Source organism: Nicotiana tabacum, chromosome 12, assembly GCF_000715075.1.
Source record: "Nicotiana tabacum cultivar K326 chromosome 12, ASM71507v2, whole genome shotgun sequence".
NCBI lineage: Eukaryota > Viridiplantae > Streptophyta > Magnoliopsida > Solanales > Solanaceae > Nicotiana > Nicotiana tabacum.
The window spans coordinates 37,099,271-37,125,925 of record NC_134091.1 but is presented as its reverse complement, the minus strand read 5'-3'; the positions used below and the strand labels follow the sequence as shown (position 1 = coordinate 37,125,925).

Sequence of the window (26,655 nt, the reverse complement as noted above, 5' to 3'; positions counted from 1 at the left end):
ATCTCGATCCTCCTCGCGACATTAACAACCGCCTAAAAGGAAATCTCACTTCCGGCCTCCTTGGCCATCTAAAGCCTGATAGGGTGAGTGAGTCCCTCAATAAACCTCCTCACTCTCTTTCCCTTAGTAGGTAGTAAGAGGAGAGCACGACGGTCTAAATCTACAAAAGGGGACTCATACTGAGTAACAGTCATACTGCCCTGCTGTAGACGCTCAAATTGCCTACCGTAATCCTCTCTCAATGTGATAGGGAGAAACTTCTCTTGAATAGCCGTGAGAACTGTTCCCAAGTCAGTGTAGGTGACCCAATTGGTCTGGTCAACGTAAAATCTCTCCACCACCTCTTTGCGGAACCCGTCATCTAAAATACAGCAAAATCAACCCCATTGGTCTCAACTATACTCATGTTCCGCAGCACCTCATGGCAGCGGTCAAGATAATCCTGTGGGTCCTCAGAAGGTGTACCACTTATGTGAACTGGAAAGAGCATAGTAAACTTATGTAGTCTCAATAAAGCCTCAGAAGACATGGCGTGCCTATTACTTGCCTGTGCCGCAACAACTGGCTTAATTACCCCAACTGGTGGGGCTGCTGTAACCTGATTATGGGGAGCCATCTGCTCCGGAGTGGGGGTAGTGGGAGTTTGTGCTCCTCCCCGAGCCTATGAGACGGCTGGTGCCACTGAAAATGTACCATTCTGGGCCACGCCCTCCATAAGACTCACCAAACGGACTAGAGCGTCTTGAAGCACTGGAGTAGCTATAAATCCCTCCTGGACCTGAACTGGTCCAACTGGAACAGTCTGAACGGGAACCTCCTCCTGAAGATCCACCTGAGGTTCTACAACAGGTGTTGCTGCTTGAGCTCTAGACTGAGCGCTGCCTTTGCCTCTAGCACGACCTCGACCTCGACCCATGGTCATAGTTGTCACCGGGGGTTCTGGTCCCTGTCCATCGGTAGATGTATTACGTATTCTCACCATCTGCGTGAGAATAATAATAGGATAGTTCAATCATCGATGATAGAATAAAATCGCACGATATAATATAAAAGAAGTGATATTGTTCCTAAACTTCATAGCTTCTGAGAGTTAAGTACAAACGTCTCTGTACCGATCCTTCAGACTCTACTAAGCTTGCTCGTGACTCCTAAGACCTATGTAACCTAGTGCTCTAATACCAACTATCACAACCCGAAATTTCCACCTTCGGGGCCGTGATGGCGCCTAACATTTTACTTGCTAGGCAAGGCAATGTTAGAATATAATTAGGCATTTTAACAAAATTTTAAATTTATTAATAACAAGGAAACAAATGCAAAAATAAATTCTGAAATAAAGTGAGTAATCCATAATAATCGCGAAATCTAAATACCATCCCAGAACTGGAGTCTCAAATGCACGAGCTTCTAGAATAACACAAATAAAGGTCTGAATAAAATTCAAGCTGATTAAAATATAATACACGTCTGAGATAAGATAGAAGGGGACATCAGAACTGCGAACGCTATGCAGTTATACCTCAACTCTCCATTGGTAACTGTATCCGGGCGAATCTACAGTACGCCGATAGGAGCAACTCCGAAATCTGCACAAGAAGTGCAGAGTGTAGTATCAGTACAACTGACCCCATGTACTGGTAAGTGCCGAGCCTAACCTCGACGAAGTAGTGACGAGGCTATGACAAGACACGTATGTAATCAACTTGTACAAGTATATACAAATACGAAGTAACAATAATACAATAAATAATAATTTATAAATTGGGAGGGAACATGCGAAGGGGAAGGATATAATAATTTCAGCAAAAGAAGTATCACTTAGCAGCCAATTAATTTATCAACAATAAAATGAGCAAATGTTAATATGAAAATGGCACGGTACCACCCTTCGTGCTTTTACTCTCATTTGACACGACATCACCCTTCGTGCTTTTACACTCACAAATGGCACGACAACACCCTTCGTGCTTTTACACTCACAAATGACACCGCAACACCTTTCGTGCTTTTACACTCACAAATGGCACGGTTTTACACTCTTCCTTACCATGAGAATAATAATATAAATTCGTAAGAGTATTTAAATGCGAGGATATACACTTATCAATCAATTCAATACCAAAATTCTGACTTCACCTTCCAAAATATTCAACAATAATTAAATGAATAATAATTTCACGAATAATGATCAAATAATCAACAATAAACTTAAGTAGGAATATCTTAATTAAATAAACAATTATTCACAATAAACAAATTCCACTCGCATGCTTTGATTCAACCACAATGCAGAAGTACTCGTCACCTCACATATATCTTGTACCAGCACATTAAATCATGTAGCAAATAGACAATTAAGTCATATTCCCTCAAGTCAAGGTTAACCACGACACTTACCTCGCTTTGCAACCAAATTCAGGAATCCAATAAACCTTTGCCTCGCGAATTCTTGTTCGAAATCCTCAAATCTAGTCATAAACAATTCAATATACTCAATACAAATCGTAGGAATTAATTCCATATGAATTTACTAATTTGCCGGATTAAAATCCGAAATTCATCTTAAAAATTGACAGTGGGGCCCACATCTCGAATCTCGAAAAAACTTACGAAATCCAAACACCCATTCCGAGACGAGTCCAACCATACAAAAATTATCAAATTCCGATGTCAAATGGACTTTCAAATCTTAATTGTTTATTTTTGGAAAGTTTTACAAAAAGTCCAATTTCTTGTATCTAAATCTGAAATAAAGAATGAATATAGACATGGATTCATGAAATATAATCACTTTTAGTTATAAAATACTTACCCACTTCAAAGTCGTGAAAATCTCCTTTGAAATCGCCCAACTCCGAGACTTAAAACTCAAAAATGAGTAAAAATGGCGACTTTCGAATTTATGAGTTCTGCCCAGTGATTCCTTAATCACAATCGCGTGAATAGCCTCGCGATCGCGAAACTCTACCTTGCTGCCCCAGAAATTTACTCTACGGGAACGTGCATAGCACCACGCGAATGCGATGCTCTGACTCTCAGACTTACGCAATCGCGAACGATCTCACACGTTCGCGATGAGTAAAGTGTGTGGCTCAGCTTTAGCCTCATTAACTCTACGCGAACACGACCGCGGCCACGCGTTCGCGAAGCACCACTTCGCACCCTTACGCGATCGCGTCCTTAAATTCGCGAACACGAAGAACAACTTTAGCTGGCCTCTCAGATTGCCTTACGTGATCGCGAGATCTCCCCCGCGAACGCGATGAAGAAAAATTCTGCAACAAAACACCAAAAAATCTGCTATCTTCCTTAAGTCCAAAATGGCCCGTTGAGCATCCGAAACTCACCCGAGCCCTCGGGGCTCCAAACCAAACATGCACACAAGTCCAAAAATCTCATACGAACTCGCTCGCGCGATCAGAACACCAATTTAACACCTAGAATTACGAATCGGATACTAAATCAAATGAAATTTTTAAGAAAACTTTAAAACTTCTATTTTCACAACCGAACGTCTGAATCACGTCAAATCAACTCTGTTTCTCACCAAATTCGACAGACAAAGTTATAAATGACATAACAGACCTATGAAAATTTTTCAGAACTCGAATCCGACCCCAATATAAATAAAAGTCAATTTGTGGTCAAACTTTAAAATCTTTAAGCCTTTATGCTTCTAGTTTTCGCCAACTAGCGATAATTCAAGTTAGGGACCTCCAAGTTAAATTTCGGGCATACGCCCAAGTCCCAAATCACGATACGGACCTATCAAAACTGTCAAAATAATGATCCGAGTCTGTTTGCTCAAAATATTGACCAAAGTCAACTCAATTGAGTTTTAAGGCCCTATTTCACATTTTAATCTATTTTTCATATGAAAACTTTCCGAAAAATTATACGGACTGCGCACGCAAGTCGATGAATGATAAATAGTGCTTTTTGAGTTCTTAGCACACAAAATTAATTATTAAATTTAAAAATGACCTTTTGGGTCATCACAGTGGGGCTCGACTCCAGACTATTAGACCAAATTATATTTGCAGCGACCGCCAGAGGCGGATCCAGTGTTAGAGTTATGGGTTCAATTGAACCCATAACTTTCGACTCGGAGTAGAAATTTATGTGTAAAAATTCATTAAAATTACAAAAATAATAGATTTGAACCCATAACTTTAAATATATAATGGGTTCAATGTTAAAAATTTTAAAAATTTAACCCATAAAATTTAAATCCTGGATCCGCCTCTTACGACCGCTTATCCTTTTTAGGATTAGAGTTGCGCGTGATCAAAGCATAATCGTAAAACTTTTTCAACGAACAACTGAAACTCGATGAACTTGGAGAAGTAATTACAACCACATTGTTATATGATAAATATTGAAGATCTTGGACGACTAATTGGTTAACCCTAAGCGAGATACAAGCTGTATGTAAGGAAAATTGTGACATAGAAAACTCTAGATTTATAAATCGGCACTTAATTAGTAGTAATAAACTTAGTCATTGAGTTGACATGGGTAAATCTTCCTTAATTTTCATCGTTGGAAACGAATATGAGATTGCTGATGTATACCGTTTTAACATTTGGAACTTATGGGGTGTTTTTCGAAGCACTTACTCAAAAATATTTCTTTTCAACATCTTTCTCAAGTAAGGTTACTTTTGGAGAATCTTAATAGCTAAGTTGGTTAGTTATCTAAGCTTTTACTTTATTGGTTCCACCTTGTAATCCCCTTTCCCATTTTCCCTATCCCTTTTTACAAGAAAAAAAATTAAAATTTCTTTCCTTCAGTATTTTAGCATCTTGCTGTTCAATATGGCCGCACAGTTATATTATACTGTTATGTTTTTATTTGCACAAATCTGAACAATGATTATGCGAAACAAATAGTGCATAGAAAATTGTACAAAGTTACTGTCAAGGCAATATACTTTCACTACAAAAAATATTCAAGCCAAATAAATTGTTTCCCAAATAATCTTTTTGGTCTTTGTTGTGCACTTTTAGTTATTCTTAAATTTTTTTAACACATTGAGACCGCTACTACTACTACTATGTTACCATTTTCTTTGAACGCATAATATTGTGCACTATCATTTTTCATCTCTTTTACCTTTTTGGGTAAAGGAAAAATTTACTAAAGATTGTGGTTATGCAAAAACTAAATTAGGTAACTTCCAATGTGCAATTACAAAGAACAACATCTGTTCGATGTTCATAAGGCTGGTGGAGGTGGAGGTCAAGGCTCCAGGAAATTAGAAAAATCGTATAGAAGCATTTTAGCTATCATTAGTACTATTTCAGGGAAGCTAATAAGGTAGCAGATAAATAGCAGCCTTGAGTCACACCCACGGACAATAAGTCATTCATTAAGGGGTCGTTCGGTACAATGGTGGGATATCACATGTAATTAACTATCACACTTTTTATTTGGAATAGCTAATTCCATATTTTGGTATAAAAGTTATCTCGAGATTAGCTAATACCCCTAAACCAAATATAAAATAAAGTTAATCTCAAAATTATTATGTATCAAACGATCCCTCAATATATATAGACAGGTGAGAGGACTTATGCAACTGGACAAATGGAAGATAGCGTCTTTTCGGATTAGACACTTGAAGGCAGCTGAAATCAATAAGAGCACATTGCAAAAAAAGAGGAAGAAGAAGAAGATAATATTGTGGTTGCAATGGATGCTAACATGAAATTGCTGTTCTATACATTTTCAGAATTCATAGTTGCAGTGTATTAATTTACTTATATCACTATTTATTCCTAACAATGTTCACTAAAATATATCGTGTATTTGTGCTTGCGCAAGCCATTACAGATTCCACTTTATTTAAGTTCGGCTATATCATATCGTGGAGTAACAACTTGTTTGGATGGCTGTTAGTCATTGTATTATATTGTATTATTATCAAAAACAATATTTATTTTGATTGTTTATTTAAAATTGATTGTATTGTATTGTATTGTTAAATTCATAGCTCCGAAATAATGAAAAGTCTTATTTTATGAAACAACGAATTTGGTGTGGTGGGATTGTTTCCTATTTTTCTTTCCAATTATGCCCTTACTTATTATTCCATAATTATATTTTATCCTTTATTTTTTAATTTTTTTTAACTCTAAATCTCCAACATATTGACCTACTTTGTTTTCGTCTATCTTCCGGAATGCCTTTCTTTTCATCCAAATCTCTGTTCTTTTATTTGTCTCTTTCCATTATTCTATTTTATTTTATTTTTCTTTGCTAATGATAGTTAACCTTTTTCTTTAGGTTTTTGCTCTTGTTTTTAAGCTACATATTTGGTGATAAATTGATAGAAGAGATTTTCTTAAATTATTTTTATGTTTAATTCTTGATAAATTTTAATATTTAATTGAGGGTATTTTAGTAATTTATCACTTACAGTACAGTACGATACAGTCAAATCAAACAATAAAAATATTATTGAATAACAACAAACGATACAATCGATCCAAAAATTGTATCCATAAAATGATACAGTACAATACGATATATTTTTCTGTATTGTATTGTACAATACAATATCACTTTGTAGGTTTTCACTAGGTATGTTATTGTTGTATATCAACTTATCAAATTCTTGAGCCGGTATTATTATTCTACTTTTATTTTATACCTTTCCATTAAAAATTTATCGTTATATTATTACTTAGGGTCTCTCTCAAAAGTTGACTTTAGGCCCACAATCTTGTTGAGACGCACCAGGCGTGAGTTTTAAGATGTTATTTTCATTTATACGTACTCAGTAAAAGAATAATGAAAGCAGGAACAAAAATAGGAAATAATGGAATACTGACTTGAAAAGATTAATTATCAGACAGATAACAATCACATCAATATTCTAAAGATTGAACTCTTGAAAGTTGTAATTTTTTTATTCCATTTACTTCCCACTTCACCTTTTAAGAAAATATTAGTAATAATGTAAGAGTTATTTGATTAATTTATCCTTATTTATTACTCCCCCGCCTCATATTATCAGCCGTATTTACGAAAAATAGTTGTCTCAACTTATTTGACATTTTAGAAGTTTAAGATAAAATTAATTATTTTTTTCCTTTTTTACCCTTAGTAATAATTATCCTTGAAAACTACAAGCACCTCAATTATGGATAACTTTGTTTAAATACCAACGAAGATCAAAGATTAAATATTAAGACATAATTAAAGGTAAAGTAGTCAAAATCTCATCCTAATTAATTTTTCTTAAGGGGCGTGTATAAGAGAATCATGACAGATAATTTGAGATAAAGGGAGTAATTATTGTCAATCTTTTTACCTTTTTCTAGAACATTTATTAGAGTAATAAAGGTAAAATAAAAAATAATAATTAATTTTTTCTTGATTTTCTAAATGATAAGTATTTTGAAAATAACTAGTAGTACATATGCTTTGAACAAAAATGACAAGTCAATATAACCAAAGTCAGTATAAGAAAAGTCAATTTTTTTTTTGTTAAACTTGAAAAACTTTGAAGATGTACAATTTCAGGACTAAAGTATAATATTTGGAACTTAAAGGGTTTTCTCGAAACACATATTCAATTTTTTTCCTTTTCAATTTCCAGTTCTCCAGCTTTAACGCTGAGCAGAATACATACTGCTAAGACTTTTTTCCATTACTGGAAAATTTTCGTGACCCGACACGCATTGCAAAGAAAATCATATTTGTTTCTAAGTAGAAACATAAAAAACAAAAGGACGAATACGAATTTAAAATTATTCAGATGTTTTTGTTTGTAAAACTAGGGTCCAAAGTCAAAAGGATACTAGTTCCATCTCAGTTAGAAAATTTCTAATTTGGTTCATTTTTAAAAGAAAACTGATCAAATTATTTGTTTGTTATTTTTCCCCATGTAAAAGGTGATAATATATCATATTTATAATGGGCATAAGTTATTTTTAAAACCAGGGTGGAGCTAGGAGCGAAAGGGGTTTAGTCAAAAAATTAAATTGCATATATAATGTTAATTACGGGCATAAGTTATTGTCTACTGATTTTTACTCTATCACCTACTTATGTTAATGTCCAAATACTTCCATTGTCAAAAATTGGAGAGTTCTATGATATACAAGAGTAAAAAATGGGCAAAATAAAAAATTGATTGGTCGACTGAAATTAATTGTATTCGCTAGTCAAAAAGTGTGTACAGTCAAAGCTCTTTATAACAGTCTCGTTTGTTCCGAATAATTTTGGATGTTACAGCGAAGTACTGTTATAGAGAATATATATTATAACATAATATAAAAATTGGTTCCGGAAAAGTTTGGCTTTTATAGTGAAGTGTTGTTATATAGGGATGTTGTTATAGAGAGGTTTGACTGTATAATTTGTTATGCAATTTATCGGATATTATTTTTTGAGCGGCTAAAATTATACTTTTATTTTTCTGAAAAAATTTATAATACATATTATATATGTGTATTTTTGTAACAGTTGCAAAGCTTTTCTGCCATTCCATATGTTTGTTTTATTTGAGCAGTTCACTTTAATAAATTGGCAACAGTTATGAGTTATAATTTTTTTTTAATTAATGTGGATTCTTGGAATAATGGTAAAGTTGTCTCCATATAACATGTAGGTCACGATTTTGAGTTGTGAAAGATAAGCAGCCATTAATGCTCGCATTAGGGTTGACTGTTTACATCACACCCCTTGGATTGCTGTCTTTTTTCCGGACGTTGCATGAATACATAACACTTTTGGATCGAGCTGCCTTTTTTTCATAATTTTTAAACCCATTTTTACTTGACTAATCACGAGCTTGCATTTTTATAAAAGCCATGCAATGCGCTCTTACTTTAAAAAAAATTGTTGTACTTTTATCCAATCGACACAATATTATCCTAAAGACATTAGCCTTGCATGGTGCAATATCGGATAAATCTAAATAAATATAAAGAAGTAACGACGCAAACAAACACCGGTATAAATTTTGTGCGGGAACCATTCTACACGAATAAAGCATATATTTCCTACAAAATAATGGTATGTATAAAAATCGTATTATTTTGTTCACATGTGAAATTTTCATGCTTTTGATTATCATTGTAGTGGGATATGATTTTGTTAGATGTGATGTAATTATTTACGTGTCTCTGTTTTTAGTAATGTTTTTTTTTTTTTTGCATTTATAGGATCATCTTCACTTCTAGAATAGATTTTGGAATTTTACAACAGAATTTGAGAGTTTAACTATATTCTTGATATTCTCCATACGTCTGAAAACTGAGAATGTTAATTATATAGATATTTTCCATTTCTGAAAACTGTTTTTAGATTAGTATTCGTTATACAGTTCATCAAACACTAATTATAATTTAAATTATTGAATTAGTCACTTTTGGGCTTGTCCCTTGTACATGCTACCAATTTATACAATCAAATATTGCTAATCAGTAACTAATTTTTTAAAGTTGAAGTAAGTATTTAATATTTATTTCCAAAAACAACTGAAGCAATACCATATTTTGAGGAAATTACAAATTTCTGAATTCGAAAATATAACAGCGAACGTAACCGTTAAGAAGTAAATGAAAATCTTGCCACGTTTTCATCATCCCGCAGCCTTTGTACGCACCAATTACTGTTGTCTGTGCATTAAAAAATACAGGTAGTTGCTGTACAGAATAGTGGGCCTGTCCGTGTCAGGTGGAATGTACTACTAATACTTAATTACTTAATACCCAAGAAATTTGGATGTTTGCTAATCCAATTTGAAAATGGAGTAACTATGATTAGTTGCCACAATACTGCAGTAATTAATTACTATACTATGTTATGTTGAATAGATATTTCTTATATGTATCTAATTACATAAACAGTTTTTAAGTGTGATTGTATAATTCTTTTATGCTACCAATATATAAAGTTAAACTCTTAAAAAAGAAAATGAATAGTATATTTTAACTTATACATTGACAATTATTAAAAAAAATTATTAGTAGTATAATTTAATTTGTTATAACAGATAAATCTACTTTATTTTTTTAAATATTTAATTTCAACTATTATAGATAATGACGTGTAGGTATATTTCTTCCCCTCTCTCTTATAACTTAATAGACATGTTTTGAACTATAACTCTTCTGCTGCTTCGATAATCAGGTGCTGTCCTTTTTGTCGTTTGCAGTTTCTTCCCCTCATTAATGAAAGATAATGAAGTTCCCTAGTCTATCAAGAGTTTTTATTTTTATATTTTCTCTTGACAGAAAGATAGTATAATATTTGTTTTTAAAAGGACCCTAGTTACTCCCTTTGCACAATTAAAAATAATTAGAACAAATATTTATATATTAGTTTGATTTATAAATACATGTAAAGAGGATGTTAAAAAAATAATTAGCATGCTCAATGCTTCACTTTTTAATGCTTCAAGCAAGAGAAATATAATGGTCTTAGGTCTAACATCTCAGACTTTAGACAGAGTTTTACGTCGGCAAAACACAAGAGAAACGTTGAGTATATAAGTTAACAAGCATTATATCTTAGTGACGCGTTTTAAAGGCTTGTGGGTCTAGGCCCGGAGTGAATAATATCACTAGCATACTGGGTTATTACAGATGGTATCAGAGCCACTCTTGTGTCAGCCTTGCCGACGATGGGTCAGAGTTCAACTGAGTTTAGGCAAATTCCGGTTAGGCAGGAAAAACATCAGTGCTGAGTCTAGGCGAATCCCATGCGGTGGGGCAAAACTCAGTGAGGACGTTGAGTCCATAAGAGGGGGTGTATGTAACACCTCAAACTTTAGACAGTTCCACATCGGCAAAACACAAGAGGGATATTAAGTATATAAGTTAACAAGACTTATATACTAGTGACGTGTTTTAAAGCCGTGCGTGCCTAGGCTCAAAGCAGATAATATCACTAGTGGGCTGGGTGTTACATTAGCCCAAAATGAGATTTTTGTATTAGATTTTTGAAATTTGGGATGAAATATGTGGTCCTAGTGTATATCCTTAAGAGAGGTGAAATATTTGTAACATTTACAATGAAACAAGTGTAAAGTAGATTAGCAATACAAATGTCTTCAATGCTATCTGTGATCAACAGACAAACAAGTAGATTTTATATGAATTAACATGACAATTAATTTATATCATTTCATGATTAGATTTATCTGCATACGAATATAGGATCATGATTTATTAAGCGACTTGAAATTGTAAGATCTAGAATCACTCGCTACTAACAAATAACAACCAGATATTGGACATTTATCCACTTGATTAAAAATTTTGGTCACATTAGTTCTAATTTTATAGAAGTGCAATTTAACATGCTTTCAAAATCTAATCAAATAATTCCTCTTAGATTATTTATTGGACATATACATAAATACATATATTGGCACCTTACAGGAGCGAAGCCACATTGTTCTCTTCGTTGAAAAATTACACTATATATATAGGTAAAATATTAGGTTTTAGAGGTATATAATATATATTGAACACTCTTTGTCGGAAAAAATATTATTTACTTCTTTCGAGTTTGAACACCCTTGAAAACATTTCTGGCTTTGCCGCTGGCACATAAATTACTTCATAAAATTTAGTTTATTCTCAAATCGCAATTTTTTTGTCTGTAAAAATACCACACATCACAGTGCAAAAAGGCCTAAGATATACATTTTCATGATTACAGAAATGCATCGGCCAGTAGCATCCCACATCTTTTACCTAAATCTTAATATTCACAGACTATAATGATACATTTCATTGCTAATCAAGGGCAAGTTAGTACTTTCACTTGATTGGAGAAAATTTAGTAAGTCGGTTATGCTAGGCGATCAAGCTTAGCCTCTTGAAACTTAGCATTAACTGAAAAACCAAAGTTTGCTTAAGCAACACTAAAACTAAGCTAAATATAAATTACATTATTATCTGTAATTTCTCAGCAAATCACCATCAATTTAAAAATCCCTTTTCTTTTCCCCTTTTCGTAGTTAAAGAAAAAAACCCAAGAAATGAAGAAGGGTCCAAGGTAAGTTACTAAAAATAAAATAAAAATGAAAAAATAAAAAACCCAGCGTTTGTCAGATTCAGAGCCACCCTTTTCTCTCTCTTTCCTTTTTCACTGGCACTTCTCTCCCTCTGTGTGTGTGTGTGTGTTAGTACTGAGTACATACAATACAAATACTGCGAAACTTTGCTCTCTTCATTGTAATGGCGTGACTTGAAAACAACACTGTCCTTTTCTTATTCCTCCCCACTCACTACCAAATATCCTTCTGTTCTTCAAATACTCAAAACCCCAAATACAGAAATAAAATCTTCTCTAATTCCCAATGCAACTTTATTAATTTCCTCACCAACCTTAAAAACTAAAAATTCTCCTCGTATTGTATTAATCTAATATCCATCCACATATTTCTGTTTCTTAGTATAGTTGTTAACACGTAACGTGTGTGTGTGTATTTATGTGTGTTTGCTATATATAGTTTTTACACGGGCTTTGTATTCTGTGATGTATAGAGGTGAAGAAAAGGGAAAAATGAAGGGTGCTGAAGAAATGCTGAGGATGATGATGATGAAGGAAAGCGTTTCATATTTGCATCAAAATCATCAATATGATCATCAAACGATGATTGGGTTTTCGCAGTCGGGTTCAAGTTCTTCGTTTTCTGGTACTGGGTTTGGTTTATATGGTGATAATTCAGTGGATTCTTGGAATGTATTTGATCATCAGAATATTAATCAAGGAGAAGGAGGAGTAGATGATATTACTAATACTACTTCTGGTTGGTCTAACATGCTTTTTCAGGAACAGAATTTTGATAAGCATGTTGACATAGGTGATCTGTCTAAGAGATTTAATTATGGGATGAGTATCAATGGAACAGGAAATTTTGGTAATGATTTTTTTGATTTTCAAAAGTCAGGAGAATTATTAGGTGGACAGAAAGATTATTTGTATGATTCAATGGGGTCTTTTTGTAGTACTAACAAACATCCTGTTAATCCTCTGTACAATGACCTCTGTTTTCAAAAAGAGCAAATTGATTATACTAACTTGTGTAACATGAATAGGCCTAGTAGTAATGTGAGTCTTGGATGCTCAGAGCAGTGTGGATTTAATGATGTTGGTGTTGATAGGAGTTTGCTTAGCTCATTACATGGCATAAATTCAGAATGTGATTGTTCCATTTTAAAGCAGCAAAGGGCTAAATCAATACCTATTACTAACATAGTGAATGTGAATCACCCTCTTTCCCCATTGCCAAATTCAAGAGGCCACGAGAGTGAAGACAGCTTCATTATTCAAGGGGAATGTTTAAAATATGCTTCTGAACACAGAGGTTTAAAGGGTCACAAGAAAAAATCACGGAATGAGATTAAAATGGAGAGGTTGCAAGAGAAGAAACCAGCAAGAAATAGCTTAATGCAGCATAATGGAGAATCTTGTCAAGTTGGTTTAAGGGACACTGAATTCCAAGTAAGAGGATTTAGTAAAAATGGTTTGGCCTCAAGGGATGATGCTAGTCTTACGCGTTCGGAACAAAACTATGTGTATTTGGCAGCTAAAGATCAGCTGGGGTGTAGGTATTTACAGAGGATATTTGATGAAGGGACCTCAGATGATGTTCAGATAATATTCAATGGCATCATACATAATATCTTTGAGTTAATGAAGGATCCATTCGGGAACTATCTCGTGCAGAAATTATTGACTGTTTGTACTGATGAGCAGAGAATGCAGTTTGTGCTCGCGGTGACTGATAATCCAGGAGAGCTTGTGAAAACATCTAGGACTACGCACGGGTAAATGCAGTAGAATTTTGCTCTACCCTTTTTTGCAACTCTTCACATTGTTGATTCTTGAACTTCTTTTTTTAACCAAGCTGCAATCATTTCCTTGATTCAGGACCCGTGTTGTGCAAAAGTTAATTGAGACAATGAAGACCAGGCTGGAAATTTCGTTAGTTATAAGGGCACTTCAACCTGGTATTCTTAATCTCATGATGGATGTCAATGGAAATCATGTGGTTCAGCGTTGCTTGCATTGTTTAAGCAAAGATCATAACAAGGTCTGACATCATTTTCTTCTTGAAAATAACTGGAGTTGTTAGGTGGAAATACTGATAAACATAATATATTCATGTGCCTAAGTTACTTGTTCAGTATTAATACTTTGGCTTAAATTTAGACCACCTCTTTGTTGGCAAAATTTAAATGCATGATAATGTCATGAATACATAGTAAATATTACTTATCTGTGTTAATGTGGCTAGTCCTATGCATGATATATCAGCTAAAATTTCTCTTTATCTTTCAAATGATTCCTAAGAGCTGTATTATTGAATGTATTCTGACTTTGATGGCTCTAGAAGGTCATTCATCTGTTTTTCACTTCCTGAATTTTGGTTAGTTTGTCTGTGTTGAGGCAAGTAACTTTTAGTGTGTTCCAGTGTAAATGGTATAAGTTAAAAGGTTCACACTTAAACATGTAGTTGAAATACACATGTTGACAAATTCCACAACCAAACGCCAGTTGCATGTCAGCAACAGATGTTTGTTCATAAGATCCGTCTGTTTAAAAAATAAATTGTCTGCTCACAAAATCACTGAGTCCTTGAGGACATAATACTCACTGTGATACATTGGTAGTGTACTAGATATTCCGTTTCAATTGGTTCTGCTTCCATTATTCTAAGTATCTAATCTGACTAAGTTTTCCTATCCTGCACGGCTAGTATTTGGTTTTGAGTTTTTCCTCAGATATGATAAAGACATGTTGGCGCTGTGTGTGCTTGCAAAGTTTGTAAAGCAATAAACACTAAATTCACAAAGAAGGTGAAAGGAGTGGCAATCCTTTATCTGCCTGTTATGTGCTTTTCTTCATGTGTGTTGCTTGACAGATCGATAGTTTCAACACTCTGCGGATCTTCAGTTAAAATATGTAGCTCTTTACTTTCAGTTCAATTTGATTTCTTCTCACATGGGATGTACTATATCTGAAGCAGAACATGTGGGCCTTTATTGTTGTTGAACAATATTCATAGGAACAGAATATTTATATAGATGAGAAGTATCTTGGGGAGATCACCGTAGTTGTGCACTTATACCTATTTGTATTTTCATATCTGTAAAATATGAACTCAACAATTATTAGTTCAATTAGCTTTTAAAGTATTTTATTATTTATTCTGAAACTGGTCTGTTCAATGAATCACTATGCAGCTTATTTTTGATGTTGCGAGTAAACATTGTATTGATATTGCAACACATCGTTATGGATGCTGTGTGCTGAACAAATGCATCACTTATTCAACTGGGAAGCAACGTGAGAAGTTGCTTGTTGGGATTTGTTCTAATGGGCTTAAGCTTGCTCAAGATCCTTTTGGGTAAAATTCAGAACTTTTACTCTTGTCCTTTACTTTATTGATCTTTTAGTGCAGAAACTTCGTAAGATAATTTTAGAAGCAAATTCTGGTCTAGTATCAAGATGATGGCATGTAGTGTGCTGATAAAATTATTCACTTCTGCTGTTCTTAATGTGTCTGCTTGTTCAATGTTTTTGGAACATTGTAATATACCTGTTTACACTCAAATTATCTGTATATTGTTTAAGTGTAATCTTCTTCCAGAGTCATGTTACATGTTCCATATTACCACATTTAAAGCTAGCTTTGTCCTCTTGATAGATTACTAGCGATCAACTGCCAGGAGACCCAATGGAAGTGCGTGAGACTGTTTATAGGATATGCCTCAGCAGTTCACCCCTTATGGTTTTGTGTATACTATCAATATTTAGGAACATATGAAAAATATAACTGTCGTTCATTGCAAATATGATTCCAACAAACTCGGCAAATTAGTCCCGAGAAGATTAGTAGATTGTGGACTTCTTTTTAGTGGAACATCTGAACAACCTAAAATCCATATGGTCTTGTACACATTCCTTCTTATATTGCCAGGTACTCCAATTTCTGTTCCTTCATTACTAGAAATTGTTTGCTCAAGGAATGTGTGCTCTAAGATTGTTTCACTTTCCTAGTAGTGGAGTTTTTTTTCTTTTTCTTTTTTGTGTCCTGGTAGTGGAGTTCAATGGTGACAGTTCAGTCTCTGATTTCATCATCAAGTGCACCACAAACAAGCAGCTCTTCCATATCTTTTACTTGTCTTGTGTGATGTAAACGATGCCCATATTCCATTAATATTTGCCTTTTAACATTGCTAGTTACCTCAAGAAAGTTATATATACTGTCATTTTTATCATTTCCTTACAGCAGCATATGTGTGTTGCCTGCATAGTCATTTTTGTGGCGCCTTTTAGTTCTGCTTCTTTACATACTAAAATATGTTGAAAATTTCTAACTCACAATACAGGAATTATGTTGTTCAATTCATAATAGAGTTAAAGATAGCCTCTGCTGCAGCCATGTTGCTCTCTCAGTTTGATGGCCATTATGTATACCTCTCAAGGCAAAAGTTTGGCAGTCATGTTGTTGAAAAGTTCCTCAAGTGTGTTGAAGAAAGTAGGTCGAGAATCATCAATGAGTTAGTCTCAGAGCCTCATTTTGATCAGTTGCTGCAAGATCCTTTCGCTAACTATGTGATTCAGTCTGCACTTGGCGTTACTAAGGTTAGTCTATCAACTTGTTATATTTCTGTATACCTAGATGCTTTAAACTTGTTATGTTTCCATATAATTAGGTGCTTCAAGCTCTGATTTCCATATGTGATCATGTCTTTGGTTCAGCTCCAACCTATGTGCTGGCCATTTGTTGGTTGAGTAATACTTTATGCATGTATGGGTTCTGATAAAACTGACGATAAGATACATTTCTGATGAGCTAATGAGTCGGATTTTCTGAATGATATCTCTTTGAGCCCCACTCTCCTTTTCAGCTGAAAGGAAAAGTGAAAAAGAAAATGTGTTCTTTCTCTAATTCCTAAACAAAGATTATAATGCTCTCCTGTAGTAAGATGGACACTTGTGCTCAAGCTTGACTTGCATCCAACAAGAATATGTGTTAAGTATTAATTTTTTGATGTTCAGAAGAATGAAGTCAAAAACCTGTCATTTCATTTCCAATTGATGCTTTACGCGAAAATATATTGATGAGTAACATGTGTGTGCATTAGGTGGGTTTCTAGAGAGAGAGAGAGAGATAGAGAGAGAGAGAGAGGTAAACTTCTAAACAAAGTTCCTACTAGCACCAGGACATATGTTTTGGCAGAATTTCCGTTTCCTCGAGTCAATATCTGTTGTAGTCATCACTGTAGAAGCAATTTACTGCGTTGTTATACACTAAGTTTACATTGTGTCCAAGTTCTCAAATTTGTTATATCCGGTGGATGATTCTTGGACATATAAACTGGAACTTGCTTCCACTAGTAACTAGGAAGTGTTAATACCAAGTCTAATTATTTATTATGACCAATGTAGTTACGCTGGACTAGTACCATATGAGACATGACTTGGCAAACAAAACCAGATGATTGTTTCAGTATTTGCATATTCTTATTCCTTGTAACTTTTACTTTGAAGCAGGGATCCGTTCGAGCTTTGCTGCTTCAAGCTGTGAGGCCTCACATGCTTCTCCTGCGCACAAGTCCATACTGCAAGAAAATCTTCTCTCGGCGACTACTAAAAAAGTAATGCTCCAAGCCAGAGTAAAATGTTGTTGTTCTCTTCTCTATTTAGGTACTAGATGTGGAATGTATCTTATCTATGATCCTATTAAGGTGATCAGTACCAGCTTAGACTGTTGTATGTCATACAAATTTTGGTTGATGCGACTTTGCATGATGATGTTTGCCTTTTTGCTAAAACCTTCGAATGTGTAAGATTATAAAGGATGGCGACAATCTGTGACTTATCTAAATCAAGTTCCTATTTGTGTTCTGGTATTCACAGAAGATTTTAATCTGGTCAAAGTTACTTGATCATTCTGTATGACTTTCATGCTTATCTGGTGCACTTAAACTCTTTTAGTGAGATATATGTTTGCTTTACTTGGCAGTGATATCGATATGATGAACGCAAAATCAACGTGACAGATGCAAATAGTTGGAAATTGTGCTATCAATAAAATGGATGCAAGATGAAAAACGGATGCAAATTATAGAAAAACATTCTTAGATAGCATAAAGTTGTACATTCAAAGTTTATCACAAGAAGAAAAGGACTAAAAGCTCACGTTAAACAGACCACGCTTAATCATCAAGCATACAACGGATGCCAACTCTCAAATATAGGGGATAGCATGTTTATTCTGGTCATTATGAAACAGAAGCAAAACCTTCTTAGTCCTCCTCTTGTCCAAGCAGAGCCAACAACATACTCTCATAATCTCCTCTTGTATCTTTGGCGATGGCCCGACCCAGAGGGATGCTATCCCTCTTCTGGTACTCATCAGCGATAATCTTCATATCAACCTCAGCCCTTGTAGCGATAACTCTGGTCAGATGATCTTCATCTGTTCCTCTCCTGTTAATTGCATCTCGAAGAACCTCCACGAAGTAGTGCTCGGGGTAGACAAGACCTTTTATGGTTGCCCTCAATAGTCCAACAAACTCATCCCCCTCTTCCAATTGCTGCCCATTAGCAAAAAAAACTCAATAAATCAGTAAAGCAGAAATAACAAAGCCAGTCCTAGAGTATAAAGGGGCATCACTTAAAGAAAAGGAACAATGGATGGAATGTGTTTACCTTCAGGATATCTTCTTCATATTCATCTTTGTAATGGTTCAGAGTAGCATTGATCTGTGCTTTGCTCCTTGTGGCTAGAATTCTGATGACCTCATCGTCACTGTAAGCCTTATCGGAGATCTTCTCGTGCAGTATTTTAGCTTCTGCTTTAGCAAGGCGCAAGTCCACCTCGTCCCCTCCATATCGGTAGGAGCTCACAAGAGGTACCAAAAGCTGAAACAAATTGGAAACTTGAATGAGTAACTCAACAAATTCAATATTCAGTGTCACTATTCATCCAAGCAAGAGCCAAACTTAATGAACAACCTTAGACAGTACACTGCAAATGGTATCGCATAAATCATAGACAAAGACATCCTTGCCTTGACAATGTGTACAAGGTTAACTTTTCATTCATCAAACATATAGACTAGAAATGTTATACTTTGGCGATCTTCTCAGATACCATTCAAGCCTCGTGTAATTTGACAACAACTTAATGAATTATTGGTAAGGACTCTAAGTGTATATGGAACCACAAATGAGACTAGTTGCAATTAGAACGATTTAAACGTTAGTGATTAATCCAGTACCTTGCGGTGTTCCCCAGTAGTGTGATAAGCAACGTCCTCTTCAAGAGATTTCTTGAAACGAGCATGATAAGCTTCCCTTGCCAAAACCAATTCTTTAGGAGATCTGGTACAAGCAATCTCCACAAGAACAAAATTGCTTTTTGTCCATCTCTTAGTAGCTTCCTTAGCCAAATAGGCATCGCGTTCTGAAGGATCCAATGTCCACACTACCACCAATTTCTGAGAGAAAAACATAAATGTTAGCCTTTTTCATCAAAATCCAGCTATGATCGAGGATCTAGAATCAATGGACAAGACCCGCCTTTGATCACAGTAACTCAGAAACTCAACTGATCAACTAATAAGTATTCAAACAAATCTAAGGTTTTATCAAATTTGTTCATGTTATTATCTTAAGGGGGTGTTTAAAATAACCTCAAAATCATTGGTAAGTTCTCTGTCCAACTCTTTAAGGAGATCTTCACCAAAAGTCTCAGCATAAGTCTGTTGAATCAACTTGCGTTGAGCAGCATTTCTATGAGCCAAAATTGATATGATCAACTTCTCATTTGTTCCCCATCCTGCACACAGTAACCATCAAAAGTCAATCTCACCGTATAACTTAAGATCAACCATCAATCTAATAATAATAGCAATATCTTTATAGTCAGAAAATAGTAAGCAGTATCTGAACTAGATGTATAGAATATACTAAAAGATAAAAGAATGAAGCAAATTAAAGAAGTGATCTGTGAATATGTATGGTCTATATATACATCAAATTGACCAATCTTACAAAGATCTAATGCTATAAGTTGATACAAATAGTGAAGAGAGGCCTAAAATTATTAAGATGAGAATAAAATACGCATAAAGAGATTAGTAATAGACCTTTGAAGGCAGATCGGAGTTGTTCACAGTCTTCAGCAACTGAAGGAACTTCTGCCGGAACAGTAAGACTAGCCATTTTTTTTCTGTCTGTGGAAGATATGATTGTCAAAACTCGTAAATGCTAGCTGACTAAAGTAAGGTTGTATAATTTTCCACCTTCCCTTCTTGCCTTTTTAAAGACAGCAAAAATTACCTTTGCATTACATTACAATATGGCCCTCCTTTTTGTTTTGTTTTTTCCGCGTTTAGCGGTGTCAATCAAAGAAATCAAAAAAGTTTCAATACTACGATATTTTAATTTTAATGGATCTTAAATATAAGATGCGAAAAAGAATTCAAGTATGATTTCTAGAATTTCAATCCTTTTCGTAGTAGCCGGGCCACAGCACATGCCACTACGTGCCATATGTACGTGTTTTAATGAATAAGCTGATATATTATACTACGATATTTTAATGGATCTTAAATACAAGATCCACATATTCTCACAAGTGGCCCCTATTTCCCATATCCCTTTCACCAAATGTCGAAAAAGTTGTCCAATTACTTCAATCTTCACCTTACAACTTGTCCTCTATTCATTTTCTTTCTCCTTTTGTTTTTCCTATTCTAAGGCCTAAGCCACTAAATAGATTTAGTTGAAATTTAAAAAATGAATTTTTAAGTTCCGTTCAAAAATAAATTTTGAAAATTGAAGTTGTTTTTGAACATGTATTTTATTTGAAGAAAACTTGAAATTTTATGATTGGAAAAAAAACTTTCTATCCAAAAACTGCCCTTAATCAAATTTTGGGAACTTGAAAACTTTTTTCAACAAAAAATTTTAAAAACGCATCATATTCCATGAACTAAAAATATTTTCAAATTTATTTTGAAAAAAGAAGCCAAAATTTATAACCCAACGAGAGCTTACATATGAATTATTTAAACTGCATACAGATGGTTTTCATGTGCTTGCTGCATCTGTAATGATTCGAAGTTTCTGCATCGGATGACCCCAAGGTACATAAATTATCGGGTTATTGATGTACTATAATATATGTTGTGCCAAAATGAAAACATCCATATTAAACAAATATATATATATATATATATATATATATATATATATATATATATATATATATATATATAATCTTCTGATTAAATATCTTGCAATCCCTCCCTATAAATTTTGGATGATAAAATATGGGGTTCATCATTGTAAGATATTGTAGGGATATGAGTCCAGGACTACATGATACTCTATCCATCTCAAATTATTTGTCATGTTTCTTTTTTATACGATCTAAGAAATATTAATTAGAAGAATTTTTTTACTAGTTTACCCTTATTCAAGAACAATTACTACTAAGGGTAAAATAAGAAAAAAAAATTAATTTTGTTTTGAACTCTATAATAATAAATAATTTGAACAATTATTTTTAAAAATCACGATAGATAATTCTCTACGAAGGAGTATGATAGAGAAATGGCATCTCCACACATTTTGTATATTGGGACTCCAAAAGTTACAACATCAATTGGTTTTTAGCCTTAAGACTAAAATCACATTTAAACATGTAATATTGGGGTCAGAAGTATTATAAATACGTGCTCAATTGAACTTATAATTTTTACCGTTGAGCATAAATTTATATGTAAGATCCATTTAAATTAAAATAAATAGTAGATATGAACTAATAACTTTAAAAACAGAATGAGTTTAATGTCAAGAATCTTAAAAGTTGAACTCATATGGTTTAAATCCTGGATCCATCCATGTTGGGATTACAAAAGTTAGACAAAAAGAAACGAAAAATAAAAAAGGAAAAATCTTTCTATTGGTAAATCTGCTCTTGGCCATAGAAAATGAAGCAACCTTCTAAAGAGATATAACGTATGGCCAGTTGAAGCAATCCTCTTAAATAATATGGAGTATAACGTATAGCCAAATGAAGCAACCCTCTTAATTATGAATAATTCGTTTACTCAAATCTGTTATAGATCACATATTATACCGCAACTCATTAATTCAATAGATACATCTGTTTACAAAAGGGTACTCAAAAAACACATTTATACGGATGATTCAAAAATGCTAATGCTAAAATCTGTTGTAATTAAGTTGCATAACCCAAATGCCAAATGTTAAGCTATTGATTCACTCTATTTTGCGTCCAAATACTGTCAATTGTAATATTACATGAGTAAACGATGACGAATAAAAACAAAAAGCTTCTACTTTAAGGTTTATGCTATTGGTTGATTTGACTTCAAAATTAAAGAGAAACATTTTGCCAGCAGATTATGTTATAATGGAAAAATGATCTTTAAGGAGACACGTAATGTTAGCTATGTTGTAGTCGGCAGAGAGTGCCACATTTATAGCCATCAACTTTTGCAGCTGAAGTGGCACTGATTTGCAGTGCTAATAAGGCATAAATTATATCATTGAATTAATATATTATATATATTAGCTACTTAATAAGGCAGTGAGTAGAAAAGAATCTCAATATGAAAAGAAGAAAAAAACAGGAATAACAACTACACAAATTAAATGATATCAACCAATTTGAAATTTCTAAATGATAGGAATATATTTTGCTAGAAAAGGGGCCCTGGTAAACGGGCCTTTGTGAAGTTCCCAACTGTGCAGGTCCTTAGGTTCTTTGTTTTCTTCTTAGGTAAAAGACTTTTGAAACTTCTTTCTTCAAACTTTTAAAAAATCGCAAAGAAATGCTTTTTACCAATTTTCAACTCAATTATCTGCAATATTGATGAAATTTTGTGTTGCATTTTCTCTAAGAGCGAGGTTCTCTCTAGACAAGTAAACTATCATTTTTGCTTATGTTCAGTAGTCTGGAACTTTTACCAGAAGCTCAATTTCAGAGGAAGCACTACCTCTTGTCGAATTACAGTAAAATTTTTTATTACAACATATGACAATGACTCTTTATCATTTTATCAATACCTGTTATTTTTGTAATGAATCATTAGGAGTTTCCGCTGACTGGATAACAAGTGTTCAAATTTAGCACCTTTAAAATTACATTTGCTTAGAGTAATATAATATAAACGAAAATAAACCTGCTTCCAAATTTGAGGATCATTGTAGTTAAAAACTCTGATTGCTTCCACTGAGTGAATTTACGACTTATATTCTGCATGAAACTTTGAAATAAATTACCCATCTCAGTTGGAATGTGTTGGCTCAAATTCTTGTTTCTTTGATTCAAGGAAATTATGATTGCATCTCCTACATATTTAATTTGAGATTGAACCAGGATTTGTCATTTGATTGGTTTTAAACAACAGATTAAAGAGGTGTAAAGATTTGTTAAAATGCTAAATTCCGGTGGAATTGAATTCCAAAACTGGTTAGATGAAGCTAAGTTTACTTTCCTTTTAAGCCTCTTCTACAAAAAACGTAATAACGCCACTGGATAAACATACTAAGAGTAAGGTTAGCAGGATTAAAGACAACATAACCATGGATTAATTCTCTTCCATTATCAACTCTTCTTTTATTCTACATAAATCCGTTATCACCTATGTTGTATGGACTCGCCAAAATGCTGCCGCACCCTTGTCGGATCCTCCAAAAATACATTAATTTTGGAGCATCCAACATGCACCCAACGACATTTTTGGAGAGTCTGAGCAACCGAGGTTATCACTGATTCATCCATGAAATTAGGCATAGATGATGGAGATATGTTAATGGATATTAATCTCTAATTGCAAACTCATTCCATTTTTGGAGGATTAACAGAAAACGAATCCTTACTTTTATGAAACAAGAAAAGGAGTCTTAGCCCCACAATAGAGACACACAAAATTTGAGCATATGTTTTTCGTGTGAAACAGTTTTCGCTTACATTGGTTTTGATTATTTGCCAATGTTTTGAGCACTAATTCACTGGAAAAAACAATGGTAGGACAGATTTAGCCTCAATAATTGAAATTTTATCACTTGGCTTGAAGCAGTTATTCTTTTTCTTTATCATCAAAACTTTTGCTCCTGCATAGATTCTAGAACAGTCAGAAAATAACATAAAGCGCTGCAACTTGAACTCTTGACCTTGACACAAGGCAAAAGAAGCAGAAGAAAAGCAAAGAAATTTCTTTTACTGGTACTCAAGTTAAATATTTCCACTATTTTACAACTGCAATTCTGTTTAAAGAGAGACATTTATCGCATGTTTATAGAGATATTAGTTTGACACATAATCCTCTCTACTTTCATCTTTAAGATATCATTTTATTGGCATGCATTGCAGTGTATAATCAAATGTTAGAAGCATTATGCTGTTAAAGATTTTTCACGAGCTACCAGAACTATGTGTATGGGTCAAAATTCGCCTAAAGACATTCAACGTGGAGAGATGTGGCCAAAAGTAGTTTGGCCGAGGTCGACTAGTAACTGATGGGATTCACCGCCGAGCAGCCAGTCATGGCCGTGATCAAGTATCAGAGGGAGCAGTTACGACCAGTTTAGTAATAGGACCTTTAAGAGAATATTCCATTAGATATTTTTTATACTTGTACTTTTAGGGTTAATTGGGGCATGTCCCTATAAATAGAAAGTGAGAGATCAGATGTGGGGGAGATTGTTTTCCTCTATCAAGAACATTCTTGATAAAGCAGACTCTCGATAGATAAATAAAAAGACTATCTTTCTGAAGAGATTCAACTGTTGATTGTTCTGTATTTTTATATCAGATTCGAGAAAGGCTCGGATATTCTTGTATCTATCTGTCATTCATCATAGTCAGAAGAGGAATCATTCACCTCATTCAATATTGGGTGAATCATTCTTCTTATTTACTTTAGTGCCATTTATTGTCATCAAACGCTTGATATTCCTCTTCCATTATTGATATCGATACATTACATACACATCTGAAGTTATTATTATTAGCTAGGCTTAACCTCTCATTAAATACATTTAATTAGTTTAGCCAAAGATAATTATTTATTGGTCAAATAATTTGGCGTCGTCTGTGGGGATTTTCCTAATTAAAATTTTAGTTTCTTCTAGATCCATAACTAGCAAAAAAAAAAAAAGGACAAAACCCCCTGCTTTCTTATACGCATAGACCTAACATGACAGGTAACAGAGAAGAAAGAATGAAGGCAGTGGACGACCTCACATAGAGGTCTACATAGACGATATGTTGGTCAAATCCAGACGGAAAGAAGATTACATCGACCACCTGAAAGAGGCCTTCGACATACTCAGGAGATACAGTTCAAAGGCTGACCGGCTGCATCGCCACCCTGCCAAGGTTCATCTCACGATTGTCTGATAGGTGTCATAAATTTTTCTGTGTACTCAAGAAAGACAACGATCTTCTATGGACATCCGAGTGTGTTCAAGCCCTGAAGGAGTTAAAAGGCTTATCTATTATCACCACCATTGCTCGCCAAAGCAGAACCTGGAGAACGTCTCCTCGTCTACCTCGCAGTATCCGAAGTAGTAGTGAGCGCAGTCCTGGTCCGAGAAGACAAAGTTACGCAATCCCCCATCTACTGCATTAGCAAAACCATAATCGACGCCGAGATGCGGTACCCTAACCTCGAAAAACTGGCGCTGGCCTTGGTTGGAGCTGGTTGAACAAGACTTCGAGGGACAATGTAATTCAGAATGTAAAACAATAGAGCGTGCTTGTCAAGATGTAAATTTTCCTACTTGTGTATACGGTCGAAATAGATTTCGGCCTTCGCATGTCCGATCGAGTTTGAACAATGATCGATCGAACTGAGACTCCGAAGATGGAACAAACAAGCCTCGAACCCGAGGGGCCTATCCATGTCAAGTTAGACATCGTTTTCGAGAATCAAAATCGAACTATGGCGTAGAGTAAAGCTATCATGTTTATGATCCAGAGACCAACCAACATTGACCCCGAATCAATTCGAGAGCTCGAGTCAGAATCGAGCTCGAACCAAAATCGAGAGCTTGAGTCAGAATCGAGCTCAAACCAAGATCGAGGGCTCGAGGCAAGATTGAGCTCACAGACAAAAGCCGTTGCAATCCCACTAGCGAGAATCTTGGCAGAAATTATGGAAAAGCTGATTTATCATGGGTCTCTCACTGAGTATTTTTTAATTATGTTTAGAGAAAGGTCCCTCTATTATAAAGGGCATGGTTATCATTTATGAAAGAGGCAGATTTAGGAGGCTTACATTGTAATAAAAATGCTATATTCTCCCACAGTAAAGAATCGTTCTTTCAGGTTTCTTAAATTGATCCTACTTGTTGAGTCCTAAGATTCATTTTTTCTTACAACCTTATCTATTTTGCATTCTTTGCAATCCATATTTATATTTCTATTTATCCTTACAATTTATATTAAGTTACGCCACATATCCTTGGAACTACGTATAAATTCAACTCTATCCATTTTTCGGGTAAACAACCTGTTATGTGCATTTGGCTTTAGTATTGATGCATACTAGCACTGATTTCATGAATGCTTAAAGGGTTCATAATGACATGATAGATGCTTACATTTGAATCTCCAGCTACAAA

General features: G+C 34.4%; 2 protein-coding genes across 2 annotated transcripts; one reads left to right on the top strand and one right to left on the bottom strand.

Annotated features, from left to right (window-relative positions):
* The first annotated feature begins 12,065 nt into the window (after positions 1-12,065).
* Positions 12,066-17,898, top strand: LOC107825154 (putative pumilio homolog 8, chloroplastic). The gene is made up of 5 exons (XM_016651983.2): positions 12,066-13,799; positions 13,903-14,065; positions 15,219-15,382; positions 16,368-16,623; positions 17,536-17,898. The coding sequence occupies exons 1-5, from the start codon at positions 12,505-12,507 to the stop codon at positions 17,641-17,643; spliced, it is 1,986 nt and encodes a 661-aa protein (XP_016507469.1). The 5' UTR covers positions 12,066-12,504; the 3' UTR covers positions 17,644-17,898.
* A 211-nt stretch (positions 17,899-18,109) lies between these two features.
* Positions 18,110-20,260, bottom strand: LOC107825155 (annexin D1-like). Its single transcript, NM_001326146.1, is given in 5 exon segments — positions 18,110-18,581; positions 18,697-18,909; positions 19,269-19,487; positions 19,683-19,828; positions 20,139-20,260. Coding segments are annotated over 5 exon segments (945 nt in total). The 5' UTR covers positions 20,215-20,260; the 3' UTR covers positions 18,110-18,290.
* Positions 20,261-26,655: the final 6,395 nt, after the last annotated feature.

Excerpts from the sequence above, each read along its gene's own strand:
- LOC107825154 (XM_016651983.2), top strand. The coding sequence starts at position 12,505 with ATGTATAGAGGTGAAGAAAAGGGAAAAATGAAGGGTGCTGAAGAAATG. Across the intron at positions 14,066-15,218 it reads TAAGCAAAGATCATAACAAG|CTTATTTTTGATGTTGCGAG; the intron begins GTCTGACATCAT and ends ATCACTATGCAG. Across the intron at positions 15,383-16,367 it reads CTTGCTCAAGATCCTTTTGG|GAATTATGTTGTTCAATTCA; the intron begins GTAAAATTCAGA and ends CTCACAATACAG.